Here is a 21990-nt window from a genome sequence, read left to right as displayed (position 1 = left end):
GGCCATTAGACAATGAAAAACAACTGAGGATAGCTAATGCATGTTTGAAACATTTGTACACATCAGTTTTTTCATACCCACTCATGAAATGTACTGTAAAACATAGAGGAAAGGACAGCATTCTGCAAGGAAAGACACAAAAGTTTACTGAATTAGCTAGTGGCATGTGCCAGAAAACATTCTGACTTCTTTTCGTGAAGGACACGCCATTGTAATGTTGTCTTGTTGTGTGACTGAACAACAAAGTTTGAAGTGAGGTCATGCAGAGGAAGTGTGTTTCTAAAGTGGGATTCGTGACTCATTTTAGACTGCATGCAGCTGTCTGATGAAATAAAAGATAAAAAGCATGAATAATTCAAAAACACAATCTTAAATGCAGAGAGAGATTTTTTAGGAAGACCTTAATTGAACTTGTCTGGCCAGATTGACCTAGACTTCCCTGGCCTTTTTCAATCACAGAGTGTGCCAATGAAATTATTACTGCTCGCAGTAGAAGTTCGAATTGGCAAGGATCACTGTAAAAAATTAGATTGGAACTTGCTTTAAAAATAATGGAGTGGAATATTAGGATATGTTAGGCTAAATGGTACCAAAAAATAAATATCATAACTCATTTTTTGACAATTGTATTCAATTAAATGCCATTCAAGTCCTACTTATAGCCCAGAAGACTATTTGAAATCTCTGCAACTCTAATATATTAACTCTAATATATTAAAGATCCATTAATCATTGATATGTATCTATCAGACTAATATAAAAAGCATGTATTATTCAGGCTTAAATTGTTAGGACCCAGAATGAGCTTGTTGGGTCAAGTGCCAGCCAGTCTAATTTAACCTGAAATAATACTTGTACTGTTCATAATAATGGATTGCAAGGTAATGCTTTTTTTTTCAGTTATCGCTCTCCTAATGCATTATTTCAGAGGAGTTAAAATGCACATATAAATGCATGTTTACACAATGATTGCAAAAAGAAAATTTCTAACGAAATGCGAAGAAATTTCAGTCATGACATTTGGAAATTAATGTGCGACTGAATCAGAAATCCTTTTGGATGAAAACTGTAACTTCTTACAGTGATTTTCCAAGTCAGCCCTTTTGAGAGAGATCTCAATTTGCATTACAATGGCAGATAAGTTGCTGTCAAACTGCCTCTTGTTTATAATGCCTTACGGGAACATCTCAGCATTTGTCAAGCATTTACTGTACTATCCAGAGCAAATACGTCATTGGTATTGACAGATCAGTTCCTTTGCTTGGCACAATGGTGTGGCAAAAGTACATATGACACCAAATAATATGGGTGTTGTTTAAAAGATCAAGCAAAGTCACAATGTGTTTTTCCTCTAAATAAAAGGCATGACGGTAGAAAAACAAAATGGTCTAATCTCATTGGCTCTAGACAAAGTCACTGCTGCATGCTGACAGAGTTTCCAGCAAACAGCCAGAGGGGCCTCTGGAAGTTCAGCAGGATTTATCAGCTCACAACAGTGGGGTAATACTGTTCTTTCAGCTCTGCGAGCACATCCACTGGCTCCGTTCTCACAACACTGAGATGACATTGGGAGATTTCATCATGCTCTGGAAAGGGTGATGTTCATAGTTACATGATGCATGGTGTGTGCTTATTTCCCTAATGCCCACTACATCATATCTGTCCATGATAGAAATTCTTCCACCTCGATGCACCATTAAAGAGATGATTTCAATTCAATTGTTCATCTAATAATTATCTCATCATGTCATTTTATCATATCTCATATTTTTTAATGATTGTATCTCATTATTAAGACTAAATAGCTCATATTTTAACTTTTCGTGTCATAATAAGGACTTAATATGTCATAAATATGGTTAATCAAGGCATTTTCTTTTATGTGTCAGGAATGGGTTTCCATTCTTTGACACAAAATCTCATACACATAACACCAGAGTCCTTGCTCCACTACAATTTAAGGGTTGCATAATCCATAATGGTGCATTTGCTTCTTATGAGCTTGTGAACTGATTATCCTTTGTGGAGATCTTCTTCAGTTCTTATTATTTAGCAACTGCTAAGTATATCATGGGATCAGGTGGGATTAATTGCTAATGGGAAAGCTTGTTTTGTGAATGAGTCAGTGACGGGATCAGCTGTGTGGGTGTTTGTTAGAGTGATTCAGCAGCCATGCTTACTCTCACAGTCTCATTAAAGAGCATCCGCTCTTCCAATTGCTTGATGGATCTCTGCTCCTTTATTGCCACATTCTGCACAGCTTTCTATATGATCTGTTCACCAGAACTGCCAAAAACTACCCATTACAAAATCTACCCATGTCAGAAAATGCTCACAAATATCCACAATCAATATTTTTATATATTTAAAAATAGAACAAAACATAAAGAAATTTTAACGAGGTAGTAAAATGGCTCTTTTTTCTTTTTTCTTTCTTTTTTTTTTTTTCCATTTGAGATTTATTTATTTTTAACTGGTAGTGGTCAATATTGGATTTAATTGTGGCTGCCCATTTGCCCTATTTTCATGATTAGATTACCTTTGCCATCATCCATTGCTCAGTTAAATTATTTATTAACACTGGTTATTTTTTAGAAAATTTATTTATTGTTATCTGTTCATTTATCTGCCAGACTTGTAATATTGGTGCATCCCTATTCACAACCAGTGGTGTGTACAGACCTCCGGAGGGGCGGGGGAGTAGTGGCGTTATGAGGACACAATTGCAGTCCAGGGGTAAAAATCAATTCAATTCAATTCAATTCAAGTTTGTTTGTATAGTGCGTTTTACGAGACAAATAATTGCAAAGCAACTTTACAGAAAATTAGGTTTCTACAATATTGAGTCGTAGCTTATAAGTGGTGTCTGTCCGTTTATGTGCATATGACAGGAATTTTCAGAAAAAATAATACAAGACACAGTCAACAGCAGTTATTATGTGATTGCATAGTAAGTAGCAATATTTGTTAGTTTTGCATGTTGTTTTAGGGTTAGCATCATCTTTGCTATCCTAGGAACTACCAAAGGTCCAGCGTTTTGTGACATTTTGGTCTACCTGTAGCTTGTTTATTGAAGATGTTGGACAACCAATCACAGTCCAGGGGCACCTAAATCAGACCGAAAGGGCACTTTAACATCAGATAGGGCTAGGGCTTGGCCTGGCTCAACCCCAAAAATAGTGCAAAGTGTAAAAAAAGCCAGCAATTTTAAAAACAAAACCCCCTGAGACTTAACCTTCAACTTGCAGATAGTATGGCAGTTCATATCACAATATAGTGCACAAAGATAATAATCATGTGCTGGAAACATATAATAAACCTGAGCATGAAGATCATTCAGTGTTATTACTGCTTCATGGGGTGTTCCATCTGGGAGTTGTTACATGTTGGATGGCTTTTTTTTATGCCACAGTTCCTCCAACCAGATCCTGAAATGGAGATTAGTTTGCAGTCAGCTAGGTGAGAATCCTATACATTGACACAGGCTTCATGAGATCCCTGAATTTGCCATGATGAATTATCTAAGTCTTGAAATCCTCAGCTGCATCCCAGAGAGCCTTACAGAGAGATGTATTGGCTTTTCAATAGGTCTTTTTCCTTCTAAACGGATACAATACAAAGCAATGTCAATGAAACCTTGCCGGAAACAACTATTAGCTTTTAATATGTAGCTCAAAACTTCTTTCCTGTTTCCTCCTTTTTTTCTTTTTACTTGCTCGTGATAGTTTTTGCAAGGTCAAAACAATGGATTTTCCCTCCAAACATTTATAGTTTAAGAAAAGACCTTTTCTCAAAACTTTTTATTTTATTATTAAATAACATGCCTTTACTGTTAATGCAATAGTGCTTCTAAAAACGGTCCACTGCGAAACTCAGACAGCTCTTTCAGGCCAAAGAAGATGCCTACAGAAATGGGGAGTCTAGTATAAACAGGCCATATAAACAGGACTTATGTGAGATCCTGTTTGTGAACTTCAGCTCGGCCTTCAATACTATCATCTCAATCCTCTTCCTGTCCAAATTAACTCAGCTCTCTATGCCCCCCTTCATCTGCCAGTAGATCAGCATCTTCCTGACAGACAGACAGACATCAGCTACTAAGGCTGGGAAACCTGTGAACCTCTAAAAACACCTCTATCAAGTTCCTAATGTTCACAGTTGACACCACCCTTATTGACCTCATACAGGACACAGAAGAGTCTGCTTCCATAGAGGCCATTAAAGAGCAGACTGTCTGGTGCAGTTATTCTTGGAACTGAACAAGCTCAAAACAGAGGAGATGATAGTGGACTTCAGGAGAAACCCCTCTACCATCCCACCACTCACCATCGTGGACAGTACTGTAACAACAGTGGTGTCATTCAGATTCCTGGGCACCAAAGTTGCAGCAAATAGTCGGGACTGCTGATCAGATCACTGGTACAGCCCTCTGCACTCATCCAGAGTGAGTAAAAGACTTGGCAAAATCATTCTGGACCCCTCACACCCAGCCCAGTTCCTCTTTGAACTGTTGCCATCTGGTCGGCGCCACAGAGTACTGAGCAGGACAACAGCCAGGCATAAAAACAGTTTCTTCCCTCAGCCAATCTATCTCATAAACAGTTTACTTGGCAATAAATGTGTAATAATACACCACAATATTTCTAATTTTTTTATTCTTTTTATTATCTGTCTTGTCTTGTCACTGTCATTCTGTCTGTGCTGTAGAAGCCTTCGTCACCAAAACAAATCCTTGTATGTGTAACAAAACCTGGCAATAAAGATCTTTCTGATTCGGGTCCATGATGCTGACTGCCTTTTTTCCTCATTACATTTTTGGAAAATGTTTGGCAAAGCATTTCATCTGTAAAGAGTGTAATTATGTTGTTTGGAAGCTCCTGAGAGCAGTGCTTTGGGGTTGCACAACAATCTGCTCTAAAACCTGTCATGTTCTTCCAATATAATGAAACCGAGAAGCCCTTTGTTTAATCAAGAGTCTGAAACACAGACTAAAGGCAGTCAGCCAAAAGCTCTGGGGTTGCACAAGACAGTACCTGAGCACCCTGAAGTCAGGTTCACCCCACTCTGTCTCAGGACACACTACAGGCACAATAAATGAGCAGTAATTTGCAGATTGATATCGTTTGGATAAGACATAAGTTAAGCAAATTACTATGAATAACTCACAATCTGACCTTATCTAATATTAATCGTTATGTCTACACTATAAGAAAAAATCCATCCTTCCATAGAAGAGTGAAAAAGGTGATTTACAGCCATTTCTTTTAAGCCTGCACTTTTAAGAAAAGTCAGTAAAATATGCGCATTCATACTGTGATAATATGAAGGATTTTCCATAATGATTTTTCAGGTTCTTTACTCGCAATCTGAATTATGCATTGCATTGTGTTGTGGTTTAGGGTTAAAAGAAATGACCATAAACTTGACTGATAATATCCTGTCCTGTATTTCTATGAATTTTTTCTTACAGTGTAAAATGAGTGAAAACTTCCTTCATATTAACACAGTACATTGGACCGTATTTTACAGTTTTGTGCTTCAACCAAGTGGATCTTATAAGAAAATAAACTGTAACTATTTTACAATGTTGTGATTTCGTAAACATTTCATATTAGTTCGATTTTTTACAAAAACTAAAAACTATTTTAGAAAAAAGCAAGAAGATCCACCTCGAACCCCAACCCTAACCCTAACCCTAACTGTCATTGGGGAAAAAGCTGATTTAAAATGTATGAATGAGATCATAAAATTGATACAAATTAGTCACCAATTGCAATAAGAGTGTGTTGGCTTCAACTGCTGGAGTAACTTAGTGTGTCTTTAAAATCTAATAATTGCTTACATATGAAAAAATACTGTGGACCGGATTACATCATTTCTAAGGACAATGATTACCACACTTCATGAAGACATTTAATACAAAGTACGAAGACAAGTGTGAGAATCTGACCTTCAGCTGGGTTGCCTTGCAGGAAATCTCCAGAGACACATCAACTCTGGATGATGGGCAATAAAAACAGACAGTCTCAAGCATGCCATCATACTAATGTCTGTCACACTGCTTTTCGTTTTCATTAACATACACATTTTCATTCCTTGGAGTGATCACCTACCTTAATTTTCGAGCACAACGGCATCTCACAGAGTGGATGAAACTATTAGCTAATAATGATCATGTTTCACTTTTAGGAAAAATAGTGACCGTGCACAGCTGAAGATTACAAGATAATGTCTTGTTTACTTGCGCAAGCAGGCTGAATCAACAATCTTGCTTCTAAATACACTATTAATGGGAAATGGGAGTGTAGAGCTGCCGTATTATTAAACTGCTAAGAGGAAAATGGTTGGGTTTGCAGCAGAGCCAACAAAGAATCTCAGGACATAACGGGAAAAAGTTTATTCTGAAATTCAAATATTCACTCAGCTAATGTACTTGTTTATTGGATTAACACATTTGGGATAGACACAAAGAATCTCCCTGGTTTGAAAATGGTGTGCATTTTACATCCTCATTAACTTAATGAATTTTTTTTTTTTTGGTCTTAATTAGTGACAAAAACAGAGGAAATGTTATGTGGGATGTGCCTGAAGACACAAGGTCTCGCTTTCCACACAGGGCCCATTTAGGTCTTTTTCTAGGCACCAAAAAAGAGGGGAATCACTGGTGAGCAAATAACAGTTAGTTGAAATGAGCTGTGGGAAAAGACATCCAGTCATTCGGCTCTGATGAGTGAGGAAAGTGCCCATATTCAAAATGCAAACCATCAGCTTTCCAACTTGAAATGATTAGGCTAATGAATCAAGTAAACGTGTTTTCAGAAGCATATGTGCTATGACAAAGTAAATATGAGTGTCATGAGTATAAAATATTTCTGCATCGATCTGCCTAGAGCGAAAGCAATGTGCTGTCGCTTGGTTTTCCAAAGTGCTTCTTGAAGGTAATAATGTCTACCACTGCAAATAAACAAATATTCAAATATACCTGCAATGGCAAAGTCTATTTACAACATATTTTTTTAATTTTTGAGCAGAATGCTGCCAGGGGCAACATGGGATGTGAAACACATTAGTGGTGGAGATGGGACCGTAAAAAAATAAAAATAAAATAAGCATATAATTTTAAGCTGGCAAGTCATGAAGGTGCTGCATGGGAAACAGTGTCCCTGCGCCTGCAGTACGAGGTACAAAACACCCTGGTGACTCATCACTTAAACACTGAAGTATAGTGGAATAAAGAGAGGGACCCAACCCCCAGCACAAACGCACACAAATATGACCTTCATAATTTGATGCTTAGCTTCTGTCAAGAAAAGAAACACTTAGTGCCTGTCCAGTGAACAATAATGCAACACTCTAATGATTCTGTGTGGATCAGGTTTACAAAAAATGTTCCCAGTGTTAGGAAATAATCAATAGAAAGTGACCAAAATTAGGTTACAAGACATAATAAATAAATAATAACTACCTCTTAAATGAATTACACTGTTCAAAACATTTATTAATTTTCTTAATTTGTTTTTAAGAAAAGAGCTATTATTGTTGCATATAAAAAGTATATAAATAAATGATTACATTTACATGCATTGTTATATAATTATATTAGAATAATAATTATTTAATTACAAATTATTATTAATATGTAAACTATTTTGAATATTTTTCTAATGCAAATACAATTAATACACAAGTATATATTTAAATTAATATATTTCAATATATTATTATATAATTTATAGAATATATATTCAAATCTAATGCATAATTACGCATTTGAAATATTTTAACATTTTTTTAAGATAACAGCAATTAACTAATAATAACAAATTTGGCATGAATACAATGAGTGCATAATACAGAATACAAAAATAGCATGGATTGATTTGGTTGATAATATCTGGATCACTTTATGCACATTAAAGGCCTACTCATATGATATTCTGGGCTTTCTCTTTCAATCCTGTCCTTCAAGGCAATTTGCATCTCTAACTCACATCCAATGGGATTTCAGGAAAAAAGTAATATATTTAGTTCTAATTCTCAACACCAAGTTGGATTTTCCACAAGATCTCCACCTTCATTCAACTACTTGCCAGATGGCCTTGAACGCTTAATGTATGATAATGCATGATAAAATATACAGCTTTGGATACATCCATATTTCACTGTACATTAAATATTTGTGGGTGGATCTGATTGTTGTTGAAGCCACCAGAAAAATATAACAGGCCTCAGGTGCATCATTACAGATATCTTATAACTACCCATAACTTCAGTATCAAAGGAGGTCAATTTCCTTTATCACAAAACAATTAAGTGCCAGAGGAAATAAAAATATGCCAAACAAAAAAAACATAAGTGTACTTTAATAAAAATCGAAATATGTCTATAGATTAAAATATGCTAGTTATGTTATCATCTAAAACTAGTAACAAAAGTAGGAGGGTGTTTGTGAAATGCATTCAATGGTGACTCTGCCATAACTTTATGACATGTCATAAATTTTCAATTAACAACCATTAGTGAGGTTGTTTGGTTTTTAGAACTTGTGCAAGAATGAATAATTGAAGGCATTTGAGCTTTACATCCGCTGTACTGTTTAAAAACAAAGCTTTTCTCGCTGATGTTTTCCTTTGCAATGGCTTCTCTGTCCCAGAAGACAACAGCAGGTCTTAGAAAAAGATGGTCCCAGTCCATCAGCGTTTGGGTTAACTTATGGGCTCAACTTGCTTCCATTGGACCACAATGAAACCCACCCTAGCTGGGACTGGCTTAGGAAGCCTCCATGAGGTAACTGAAGACTAACAGCACATGTAGGCCTACGAATACAGAGAAAACTTCAGAGATTCTTCTGAAATTTAGTTGGGTCATTACTAATATATTTTTTTTTTTTAATGCTCATTTTCCTTTTAAAATTCAATAACCTTTAGAAAACATTGAAAGAGATATTCAACAGCAAAAAGTGGTTTAGTTCGCCCCCTTTTGCCAGCGACCGGAACTTTCTCTTATTGTCCAGAGACAGACTCTTTTCATTTTGTTCTTTCACCTCGAGATAAACCGTGAAGCACAGGATGTTCTGTAGATAAACAAACAAGTGTGAGATAAATGGTTTGACGTACAAATTGGATTTTTATGTTTTGGTCTCTAGTTTTTCCACAGTTCCTGCATCAGAAAACAAACACAAAGAACTAAATCTCTTAAATGCATCTTTGCAGTTTATTTGTATCAGTTTACAATTCACTGCACACGAGTTTGATGTATGTCCACATTCAGATGGACAATCGGCGTCTGAACCCATGGCACACATATTACACAAAGGCAGCTTGTGCTGAGATAGGTGTTTCAATCAAACACAGAGTGAAAATGACCTTGTTGATGATGTTATGAAATCCTAAAAACAAGCTTATTTGTGCGGTGCAGATGGATAAAGACAAACACAAACTTGGTTGGCATTCATTAAAACATGAACAATTGCCTTGTGAAGTCACTCTGTCTAAAGGACATCTCAAGCTAATGTACACAGTCATGCTGACGAGAACAGGAATGTCTGGCACTATTTAAACTAAGACTTAGCAATGCATGAGGTGTATTTAAAAAAGATACTGCTCCAAAATCCATTAATGCTGCTAAATGCACAATCCGCTGTAACATAATGAGGCATAACAACCTTCCAACATCATTAACTACTCATCCCTTTATATAGGAGCATGCAGGTTTGTCTTGCATCAACATTTCAGCAACAAATTCACTGTCTATATACCCAAAAGCATTCAGAACATTTAAAAATGAGTGCAAAATATATGGGTCCTGTGTAATTGGAGACATTGCATTTTGCATTTTGAAACAAAGGACATTCTGACGTTCTCTAAGAAAAAATATTTTAAATATTGGAGGGGGGAAAAAAAGATCTGAAATGTTACTAAGATGTAAATGTGCTCAAATGGCAAAATGGCTCTTAACCATAACAAGTCCAAGCATAAGTTGATTTAGGAACAGAAAACGGTAGATAAACCAATAAATCTGCCTGTGTCTGCCTGTATCAACTAAAAACTGTCAAGGATTCAAAAAACACTCAGAGACTCCAGCCAAAATGGATGAGTACAGCACATTCATAAACAGAGGCCATCAATCTACCTCTGTTCCTGAATATGATAGAGTAGTTACAGCTGACGCACTTGTCAAGCGGGTTATAAGACCAGTCATACTGCAAGAAAGAGTGCATCAGTAGAGAATCATTCAGCTCAATGAGTAGTGCAAGCTTTTCCAAAAAAGGCACTGGAGTGTACTGGAAAATATCAATCATCTACATATTCGAGAAAAAAAAAACAATAGAAAAAGTACACAATCCACAGTTCAAAAGATTCAAATACATCAAATGAATTGAAATTCGTTGATATTGTAGTTAAAACCACTATCTGTGGCATGTGTTAAAGGCACCTAGTGTTAAACTGATCAAGCATCCCATAGGAAAAGAATAGAAAGTCCTAGTGTTTCTGGTGCCGTTCCAACCTTATTAACATACTTGTGTTCATCATTTAATAATATGATAATTCTAAAGCTACTATTTGTATCAGAAATGTCCCTTAATACCTTGCATTTCCAGCAAATATTTCTGGCACGTGAACATAGTTTCATGTGCTTGAAAGTGCCAAACAATTTGTGCTAGCAGTAAAACAGGACTTGAGGTGTAGACAAAAGCAAACTGCAAGAGTCAAAAACATAAAAGAAATATATTAATTTTAAAAGCACAGTATATGAGGTTGCTGCATTTTTGGTCTACATGCATGCATCAGTGATAGCTGCAAACTGCTCCTGAAACAGACTGGATTGTTCTTTCACACTTCCTCGTAGAAGGCCATCTGAGCCATGTAGGCAGAATTTCTCTGCAACAGACAGACAAGGCAGAATAAGAACATTTCAGGATAGGACCCCCCCACCCCCCGACTCGATATATATGTTTTTAAACTCTATAGGGCAAAGATACACACAGAGACGGGAGAACGTACATTATGTTTGCTTTCATTATTTTACAAAAGCGCAATATTGTGAGTGCACACAAATAAACTAAATTAGGGATTATTTTAAGAGCAAGCGAGCACACCGGTGCCTCCATCTGTCCTGCAGTAAACGAGCTGCTGTTCAGACACACTCCGAACAGACACTTGAATAGAGCAAATTTCACATTTGACTGAGTGGCCATGTAAAGTTAAACCGAGCGGGGCTCGAACCCGGGTCTCCAGCATGGGAGGGGACGCACTAACAAGGAGGCAGAGATATTTTAAGCAGTTTTACTCACCGCCTGCGGTTCCAACACACGATCGTGACCCTTTTTCATTGGGATTGCATCATCCTTAAGAAATAAACTTAAGAAATAAACGCAAATCCGTCGTCAAACTGGGACTTGTTTGTTAAACAAGCATCTTCGAAATGCAGGGAACAAACAAAAACACTTGCACAACTACGTTGATGCTCTGTAAAAATAAACTCCATCCACTGGTCCCTTAATGCTGTTTTTTTTTTTGGTAATCTGTGCAGGGTTGTCTTGCCCTGGCAACCAAAAACACACTCCTTTTGTGACATTTCGCGACGCTCTCGCTCTGATCAGTGAATGTCTGTGCTCTCAGTGCTCTGCTATACGGGAACGCGCGCTCTTCCGGCAGACGTGCCCTTAGGACCCATATAAGGAAATTCCGCTCCATCTAACGTCACACAGACCAATACTTGAAAAAAACTGGGCCTTGTTTGTTAAACAAGCATCTTCGAAATGCCACTGTCACAATTTTTGAAACTTTGTCCATGTTTAGCATGGGAATCCAAATCTTTAACAGTGTAAAAAACTCAGTATGCATGAAATAGCATTTCACCCCCCCCCCCCTTAATAATACTTACATATTTCAGATAAGCCATATTTGAGAGGTCGATGAATGATAGTCGAGAGTTTGGATGTCCTGCCCATGGATGTACTGTATTAACAAAGACTTGCCATTAACGATCTGTTAGTCACTGTGTGACTTTGACCCTGGATTTTAAGCAACTAATTATATTTTGGTCAACTAATTCTCATCTACTCTCACTAACGATTAGTCGACTATTGAGGGCAGCCTATTTGAAATATACGTTTCGTAACCTTTTCAAAAAATCTTTGTCACTTTTGATACGTTTGACGCATCTTTGCTGAATACATGTATTAATTTCATTCAAAAAATCCTTCTGACCCCAACTTTTTTGAATGGTAGGTTTAGTTATTTTAGTTAGAAATTTAACCCCAAAATGTTTGATATATTAATTAATCATGTAACAATACCCATTATCCAATAAATTTGTTCAGTACGTCTGAGTGTTTCTCACATTGCTGTGGGGAATATAAGGAGGTTCAGCGTAACTCCTGAGACTGTAGACTCCAGCCTGTTGCTGCTCTTCCAACTTCAGGGATTCAATCTCTGATTTGAGCTCCTTCAGCTGGTCTTGAAGATGTTTGCTCTTTTCCATGTACTCCAGCCTGACACACACAAGGAGACAGAAGCATATATTCAGTTTAAATTTTAACTAGCTTTTTAAACAGAAAGTGATCAAGTGCATACCGTTCTCTCTCAATCTCCATGGAAAGTCTTTTCATATCGGAGTCCTTGAAATCCATTTTGATGGACATGCTGCCCATGTCTGGAGTCATATCTGGACTCTCTGGCCCAGTGGGGGGAGGAGGGCTGGAGTATGCTGCTATTAACTGAGTGCATGATACAAATGACATGTTTTTAAAGCATTATAAGGATAATAAACAGCAGAATACTATTGTTACATGTCATAGCAACATTACCGGGTATGTTGATTTGGTGATTTCCAGAAGTTTCTGCTTTGCCTTCCGTTCTGCATCTTTAGCCTCATTCAGATCCTGTTTCAGGTGGTCTGCCTCCTTCAGTCTGAATGCCACAAAATACAAGACATGAATTTAACTTCTCTAATTAAATGTTGGCCTGTAATAATTGATTCTGGTTGGACAATCACAGCACTGAGTGTGAAGTATGTTAGCATTAAAATACTTAAAACCACTCCTGCTCCTAATTTGTGTTTACTTTAATAATTAATTTAAAAACTTGTTTAATTAGGAGAGAATATCTGAAGGTTACAAGTTATTGTTTTTTATTTAGATTGATATTTACACTGGTGGCCAAACTTTTTTTTAATAATTAAGAATTGTAATTGTTTTTGAAAGTATCAAAAAGGTTTATTCCTGCAATTGTAAAGCTGAATTTTTAGACGCCGTAAGTCCTGTCTTCAGTGTCTTCATGTGTTTCAGAAGGACATTTCATAGCGAACCTTTAGTCCAATGAAGCAATTTTTAACTAAAGGTGTATTCATTTAATACGATCATTTTGCTGTGAAATTAGTATCCAGAATTTTGACTGGAATTGGTGTCAATGCCTGAAAATCCTACTGGCCCACCTCCTTTCTGACTGCTCAACAAGCTTAACCGCCAGAGATTCTGCTTCTCTCATCTTCTGCTCCATCAGTCTCTTCTCCTCTTTGGTTTTGAGGGCTGTGACCTCCAGTCTCTGCCTCTCCTGTTCTGCTTCAGCTGCTTTGTGGGCCAGTAATTTGGCCTCCTCCTCTGCGATCTGGGCTTTCTCTGCCAGAAGGTCAGCCGTCTCCTCGGAGCGCAGCTGCAGAGATGGAGACAGAGAAGAAAGGCTTATGGAATCAGGCTCAGGGAGTCTCAAAGCATGGATGGAATTCTGATGGAAGTTCATGACAATGGTTTGAAACTTAAGAGCTCTGCAGTTCTTCTCATTTACACCTTGACCACATACTTTTATACCACTCGGGCTATGAGGACATATATTACAGGCTGGCATGGAAAAGAAAGTCAAGTATTTGGCGTCACTCAATTTCAAGCTTGGCAAAACCCTCACTAGAGCTTCATTGGCCATTCGAGCCTCATCCTGTAGTTGGAACAGACGACGCTCCATGTCTTCTTTCGCTCGCTCTGCTTCCTCCCTCATCTGCTTCTCCCGTGCAAGAATCTGACGCTCAACCTAAGCACGCACACACACACACACACACACACACACACAAGACAATGGGACAGATCTTGCACAAGATAATACAATATGACAAATTTGATCAAAATCTAATTCAAGTACATTGACATTTTTTAAATGCTTTTGGAAAACATCGCTTATGGTCTCTAAGCTGCATTTATTTGATCAATAATAAAGTAAAAAAAAAAGTAATAAATTGTAATAATATTTCACAATATTCAAATATTTTCTATTTCAATATACTTTAAAATGTAATTTATTTCTTTGATGACAAAGCTGAATTTTCAGCAGCAATTCCTTGAGTCTTCAGCGTCACATGCTCTTTCAGAAATCATGCTAACATGCCGGTTTGATGCTTTTATTATTATTATCAATGTTAAAAACTGTGCTGCTTAAAGTTTTTGTGAAAATGTTTTTTATATATATAATCAAACTAGAAGTATCTAAAACCTAATAATAGGCTTTAAAGTCACTTTTGATCAACTGTGTCCTTATTTAAAATACAATTTGTATTATATTAAAAATCTATTAATATACAGGTACATCTCAATAAATTAGAATGTCATGGAAAAGTTATTTCAGTAATTCAAATTCAAATTCAACTCAAATTGTGAAACTCGTGTATAAAGTCAGTACTCACATATAAAAAGCAGTTTAAGTCTTTGGTTCTTGTAATTTTGATGATTTTGGCTCACATTTAACAAAAACCCACCTATTCACAATCTCAACAAATTAGAATATGGTGACATGCCAATCAGCTAATCAATTCAAAACACCTGCAAAGGTTTCCTGAGCCTTCAAAATGGTCTCTCAGTTTGGTTCACTAGGTTACACAATCATGGGGAAGACTGTTGATCTGACAGTTGTCCAGAAGACAATCATTAGCCGCATTTCCACTGTCGGGCCAGTGCGAGCCAGGGCTTAAAGCGGGCCGGGCGGGGCTCATAGCCTCAGGCCAGTAGCACCGAGGCCAGAGTAGCGCAGGGTTTCCACAGGGGAGCTTGAAGCTCCGCTGCTCGTCACTAAAACACGCCCTTTACATGCCTCTCAGAACAACGTCATGCAACCTCATTATTTCAATAGAGAAGTTATCAGAAAACTAAGAAATAAGTCACTGGAACATGCGTGTCTGTTTCTATTTATTTGTATACACAGCTTATACGTCACATTAAGAATGAATTACATCTTTATTTTTATAAAGAATCCCGAACAAAAACATTATTATATTTTTATAATAGGCAACATGAGCTAAACTCTCGAGACGAGGCTTGTGATAGATAATATAAGTTACTAAATAAATATACGATTGTGATAGAGAATAAGAAGCTGACGTCTGATTTCTTCAAGCGGTCATATTTACCATGTTTAATGTTAATGCCCAGCGTGCATAGTCTTTTACATCGCTTATAAATATTTCTGCCCTGTATGGTGATTATAATCCACATTGGATCAAGTTATTTCAAACACTCGCTGCTGACTGAAAGTGAGTTTTAGCTCAACTTATTTAAATAAAGCGTTTAATGCTGGCGTTATAGCGGCTATCTTTCTGAAATGATCCACAGCACATACTCTCTATTTTTATAAAAGCTCCCGAACAAAAATCATTATTATATTTTGATGATATGCAACGTGGAGCTAAACTCACGAAACAAGACAACAGATAAAATGTTACTTAATAAATACACAATTGTGATAGAGAATAAGAAGCTGACGTCTGATTTCTCCAAAACGGTCATATTTACCATGGTAATGTTAATGTTTATCGTGCATAGTCTTTTACATCGCTTATAAATATTTCTGCCTTGTTTAGTGATTATAATCCACATCGGATCAAGTTATTTCAAACACTCGCTGCTGACTAAGAGTGAGTTTTGAGCTCAACTGATTTTAAAAAGTATTTAATGCTGGTGTTAAAGTTGTTATCTTTCTGAAATGATCCGCGCTGAAACTCTCCAGACACGTAGAAACTCCGCCTTTGTTCGTAACCCCTCCTCTAGCCCCAGCTGGCCCGCTTTGGCCCAAGGATTTTGTCGGGCCGAAAAAACCTGGCCGTTGGCCCCAAGGAAGCCACGGCGAGGCACGATTAAGCCCCGGAAGTGACAGTTGAAACGCGACTGGCCCTGGCACGCACTAGCACGCCCGGTCTTAGCTCGATAGTAGAAACACGGCTATTGACACCCCTGACAAGGAGGGTAAGCCACAAACATTCAATGCCAAAGAAGCTGGCTGTTCACAGAGTGCTGTATCTAAGCATGTTAACAGAAAGTTGAGTGGAAGGAAAAAGTGTGGAAAAAAAGATCCACAACCAACCGAGAGAACCACAGCCATATGAGGATTGTCAAGCAAAATTGATTTAAGAATTTGAGTGAACTTCACAAGGAATGGACTGAGGCATCAAGGGCCACCACACACAGATGTGTCAAGGAATTTGCTGAACCACAGACACAGAGAAGAAGAACTGGACTGCTGCCATTGGTCCAAATCCTCTTTTCAGATGAGAGCAAGTTTCATTTGGAAACCCAGGTCCTAGAGTCTGGAAGAAGGGTGGAGAAGCTCATAGCCCAAGTTGATTTAAGTCCAGCATCAAGTTTCCACAGTATGTGATCATTTGGGCTGCAATGTCATCTGCTGGCGTTGGTCCAATGTGTTTTTTGAGAACCAAAGTCATTGCACCCGTTTACCAAGAAATTTTGGAGCACTTCATGCCTCCTTCTGCTGACCAGCATTTTTAGATGCTAATTTAATTTTCCAGAAGGATTTGGCACCTGCCCACACTGCCAAAAGCAACATAAGTTGGTTAAATGACCATGGTGTTGGTGTGCTTGACTGGCCAGCAAACTCTTCAGACCTGAACCCAATCTATGGGCTATTGTCAAGATGAAGATGTGAAAGAAAAGACCAAAAAAATGCAGATGAGCTGAAAGCCACCATCAAAGAAACCTTCCATACCACCTCAGCAGTGCCACAAACTGATCACCTCCACGCCACGTCAAATTGGGGCAGTAATTAAAGCAAAACAACCATCTACCAAGTATTGAGTACATGTACAGTAAATGAACACACTTTCCAGAAGGCCAACAATTCACTAAAAAAATTTTTTATTTGTCTCATTAAGTTTTCTAATTTGTTGAGACTGGTGGGTTTTTGTTAAATGTGAGCCAAAATCATCACAATTAAAAGAACCAAAAGACTTAGACCACTTCAGTCTATGTACACTGAATTTTTTTAATACACAAGTTTCACAATATGAGTTGAATCGCTGAAATAAAAGAACTTTTCCACGACATTCTAAATTTACTGAGGTGTACCTGTAACAAATTTACTTACACCAAAGTTTTGAACAGTGTTGTGCCTTATCCTGCCCATACTGAAGCTAAACGTATAAGTTGGTATATATTAAGCCTCCATGTTTTGTTAATGCTTATAGGCGTATGGTTCATTATATTTAAAGGGTTAGTTCACCCAATAAAAAAAAATTATGTCATTAATAACTCACCCTCATGTCGTTCCAAACCTGTGAGACCTCCGTTCATCTTCAGAACACAGTTTAAGATATTTTAGATTTAGTCGGAGAGCTCTCAGTCCCTCCATTGAAACTGTGTGTATGGTATACTGTCCATGTCCAGAAAGGTAACAAAAACACCATCAAAGTAGTCCATGTGACATCAGAGGGTCAGTTAGAATTTTTTGAAGCATTGAAAATACATTTTGGTCCAAAAATAGCAAAAAACGCGACTTTATTCAGCATTGTCTTCTCTTGCGGTCTGTTGTGAGATTTCAAAACACTGGAGTTTGTGATATCCGGTTCACGAACGAATAATTTGATGTAACCGGATCTTTTTGAACCAGTTCACCAAATTGAACTGAATCATTTAAAACGGTTCACGTCTCCAATAAGCATTAATCCACAAATGTCTTAAGCTGTTAACTTTTTTAATGTGGCTGACACTCCAATATCCCGGAGTAATTTGTGTACTCAAACAGTACTCTGACTGAACTGCTGTGAAGAGAGAACTGAAGATGAACACCGAGCTGAGCCAGATAACGAACACAACATTGACTCGTTCTCAAGAACAGTTTCTGTCAGACGCGTCTGATTCGAGAACCGAGGAGCTGATGATACTGCGCATGTGTGATTCAGCGTGAAGCAGACCGACACACAGGGCGTCTGAACTGAACTGATTCTTTTGGTGATTGATTCTGAACTGATTCTGTGCTAGTGTTATGAGCGCGGGTAAACCGAAGGCTTGAATCAAGGGCAATCATCGCCAATGATGCCAATATGTTGAGCGCAAAAGAACCGGTGAAACATTTTCTTCAACCGGTTTATTGAATCGAACTGTCCGAAAGAACTACTAGTGATCCGAAAACCGATGCAACCAGTTCTTGACTCAAGAACGAGTCAGTCTATTGTTCGTTATCTGGCTCGGCTCGGTGTTCATCTTCTCTCTTCACAGCAGTTCAGTCAGTGTACTGTTTGAGTAAATGAATTACACCGGGATATTGATTTGTTTTAACTCAGAGGGAGTGTCAGCCACATTAAAGTTAACAGCTTAAGTCATTTGTGGATTAATGCTTATTTGAGATGCGAACCATTTCAAACGATTCAGTTCGATTTGGTGAACTGGTTCAAGAAGATCTGGTTACATTGAGTGATTCGTTCGCTAACCGGATATCACTACACTGCAGTGAATGCACTCACAACAGACACGGAAGAGAAGACAACGCTGAATAAAGTCATAGCTTTTGCTATTTTTGGACCAAAATTTATTTTCGATGCTTCAAAAAAATTCTAACTGACCCTCTGATGTCACATGGACTACTTTGAAGATGTTTTTCTTACATTTCTGGACATGGTCAGTATGACGTACACACACTTTCAATGGCGGGACAGAGAGCTGTTGGACTAAATCTAAAATATCTTAAACTGTGTTCCGAGGATGAACGGAGGTCTCACGGGTTTGCAACGACATGAGGGTTATTAATGAAATAATTTTGATTATTGGGTGAACTAACCCTTTAATGAATGCTCGATTAGCACAATAAACATTAAATGAATAATTCAAAAGAACTGAAGAGAACAAATCTTAAGAAATGCAACAGACCTTTTTCCTGGCCTTCTCTTCTTTGGCCTGTGCCTTCATCTGTTGAACCTCTATGGAATCCACCTTCCTCCTCCTCATGAACAGGTCGTGGTTCCCAATACACAGCTGTAAGATCTAATTTACACAAATGACATTAGCAACTGTTTTGAAACACTTTATTACAGAAACACTTATAAAAGTAACTCACCAGTTTGTTCACTCTGAGCTGAGAGGAGTAGAATTTAAAAACGTCCTTTTTCTTGTCCAACGGTTTGATAGTAAACTAAGAAAAAACACAAATGGTATGTTTACATCATTTTGTATTTTCATTTTTATTTTTGGTCAGGATTTTCTTTCCTCCCAACCTCTTTCTCGCTGTATGAGATGTTTCGGATTCCACTCCAGGGGAAGGATTTGTTGGGGCTAAGCTTATTGTTGGGGTTGTAGATGTGAAGACCCTGAGCATCAACTCCAAGAAGCAGCTCTGTGTCCCTCTTGTTTTGCTGTGAGATTTTGTATTATTTTTGTATTATTTTCTTCCAATAAAGAAATATTTGAATAAATAAAAATAGAGACTTACTGTAATAGAAAAGTAACTAACTCCATACATCTCTAGATCCTGCGCTATTTTTAGATACTCCATCTCAGCTTCATCCCTACAAACACAAAACAAACACAGTGTGCCTTTCATGGCCAGGCGGCTGACTTGGACACAACAGGACATGCACGGTCTTACCTTGTGATGTTTCTGTGTTCAGCATACCAAGCTGTTATCTTCTCTTCCCACATGTCTGCTGTCATCTGGTACTGCATCAGCACCTAGACAATTAAACACACAAGCCAGGTTAATATATGCAGATGCTGGAGATTGATAAATGAACCCATTCTCAAGTGGTACAGCCATTACTCACTCTTTTGGGCAAGAGTTCATCTTGAGCTAAGAAACCTGGCTTGTGAAAGTTTGGATCATAGTCCCCATACTACAGTAAGGAAGACAAACAGGAAATATTTAATATTAGACACTATATAATAATTAGATCAAACACTGATACAGAGACCTACCTTGGCTTGAACAGCATACGACGCCAAAAGAACAGAGGCTTCTGGAGAGCAAAATATCTCCTCATCTAGTATCTGCTTTTTGACCTTGGTAAAAAAATAAAATGGGAGAGTCTTTCAACTCTAGAAGACCTTTGCTCAAAGAAAACTAGATAAATCATTGCAAAACCAAAAAAGAGGTTTCTGTAGAGCAGATAAAACCATCACGGAGAGAAATCATGCCAGATTCACAAGAACAACTCCCACATACTTGTAAGAAGAAGAGGTGCTGAGTAATTTCCTGAACAAGCTCATCCTCAACTTTCTCGGGGAAGAATTTGGCAAGAAAATGAAATGTTATCGGGGAGTCCTTTGGAACTTCTTGATCCAAAACCTAGACGGATTTTTAAAAAAAACAAAAAACTCGTCAGGGTATTCCTATATTACTATATAATGCTCTCAGCACCAGCTCTGCACTGCACATCTCACCCGTTTATCAGGCTTCAGCCAGGCATAAGTGTCTTTCACTGTGTATCGAAGTCCAAAGAACCAGGTTTCCCTCAAACCAATGGTCCGACACACCAGGTCAAACAAATCCTTCCCTTTCCATTTGACCTATAAGACACATATAAACCAAAAAACATGATTATACAGGCAGACCAAACCAAATCACAGTTTTGTATTTTCATATATGTTTCCATACCTCACAACTGAATTCCATTTCAGCATCCATGGTGCTGACTTTGACTTTAAAAGTCTTTGGTTGCTTCTTCTTCAGACTTAAAATTGACATTGTGATTCCTTAAGCACCTGAAAACAAAGACTGTGAAAGTCAAGTACTTTCTCATTGTGTACTCTTTGTACTTTATACTCAAGTCCCAGTTTTTTTTTTTTTAATGTCAAATAATTATTAATTAAATAATTCACCTTCTTTGCATTATCATGAGTGTAACATGTTTCTATTTATCCTAAGTGCTACTTTCACAACTCACATTGAAGATGCATGGGGTCAGACGACCACAGGTAAGTCGCACACACGCGAATGATTTTTTTTACATACAATGCCATGTATTAACGACTTTTATTCATGTTCATGGAAAACAAAATCAGTCTTCACCCTTTTCTGAGTCAGACACAGTCTGCCATTCTAAAGCGAGCCAGCAAGAAGTAACGTTATAAGACTTAGCAAAGCTCGAGCTTCTTTCTTAAAACCTAACATAAGATAGACATACGCTAGCGTATTTACTCCGTTTGCAGCGGCGAAATGTCAAGTTAAACTGTAAAGAAAATATCTGCGAATATATATTAATTTTTAGGATTTAGGAAGGAAACCAGCTAAATATCAATCGGTTACCTTGAATATGTTATGAGCTGAAATAGGCCCGATCCACGGCGAGGAGTTTCCAGTCTCCGCTAAACCACAACAATGCAAACCGGATTTGGTGTGCTCCCCTACATGGAAATCTCTGTGAAGCAGTCGAAAAGTGTTTAAAACTCTTTAAAAGCGTCCATTTTCTTATTAAGCCATAGGTTGGGCGATTGTGGAATATAAATCTGATGTTTTCTTGAGTGGGGAGTTTGTTTGGGATACTTTGTTGTTGATTTTCTTTGCCACCCTCTACTGGAAGGACGAAGAATAGAATTTAAGGAATTTTCAATACTGCAGTGATGTAAGTGCACGCTCTCAGCTAAATAACATTTGAATGAGGTACTGATTAATTAAATCGTGATACTATTTTCAAATGTGTTTTATTAAATTGGTTTAATGTGTAATGTTTAAAAAAAAATTTTTTTTAGCCCACCACCTATACATTCAGAATTTGACCACTGGATTT

The 21990-nt window shown here is 37.6% G+C and overlaps 1 protein-coding gene across 2 annotated transcripts; it reads right to left on the bottom strand.

The window, feature by feature from the left end:
• Positions 1-9190: 9190 nt before the first annotated feature.
• LOC113064177 (merlin-like) lies at positions 9191-21749 on the bottom strand. Of its 2 annotated transcripts, XM_026234799.1 has the most exons (17): positions 21510-21749; positions 20859-20965; positions 20645-20770; positions 20427-20549; positions 20180-20263; positions 20029-20097; positions 19854-19936; positions 19698-19773; positions 19483-19620; positions 19326-19400; positions 19139-19252; positions 13905-14027; positions 13438-13655; positions 12812-12914; positions 12579-12721; positions 12346-12496; positions 10833-10880 (listed from the first exon to the last, which is right to left on the bottom strand). In XM_026234799.1, the coding sequence occupies exons 2-17, from the start codon at positions 20946-20948 to the stop codon at positions 10833-10835; spliced, it is 1764 nt and encodes a 587-aa protein (XP_026090584.1). In that variant the 5' UTR covers positions 20949-20965; positions 21510-21749. The 2 variants fall into 2 exon arrangements, with proteins under 2 accessions (XP_026090585.1, XP_026090584.1); XM_026234800.1 differs by lacking the exon at positions 21510-21749 and having other exon boundaries at positions 9191-10880; positions 20859-20948.
• Positions 21750-21990: the final 241 nt, after the last annotated feature.

Source organism: Carassius auratus, chromosome 46, assembly GCF_003368295.1.
Source record: "Carassius auratus strain Wakin chromosome 46, ASM336829v1, whole genome shotgun sequence".
NCBI lineage: Eukaryota > Metazoa > Chordata > Actinopteri > Cypriniformes > Cyprinidae > Carassius > Carassius auratus.
This window is presented reverse-complemented; position numbering and strand designations above follow the sequence as displayed.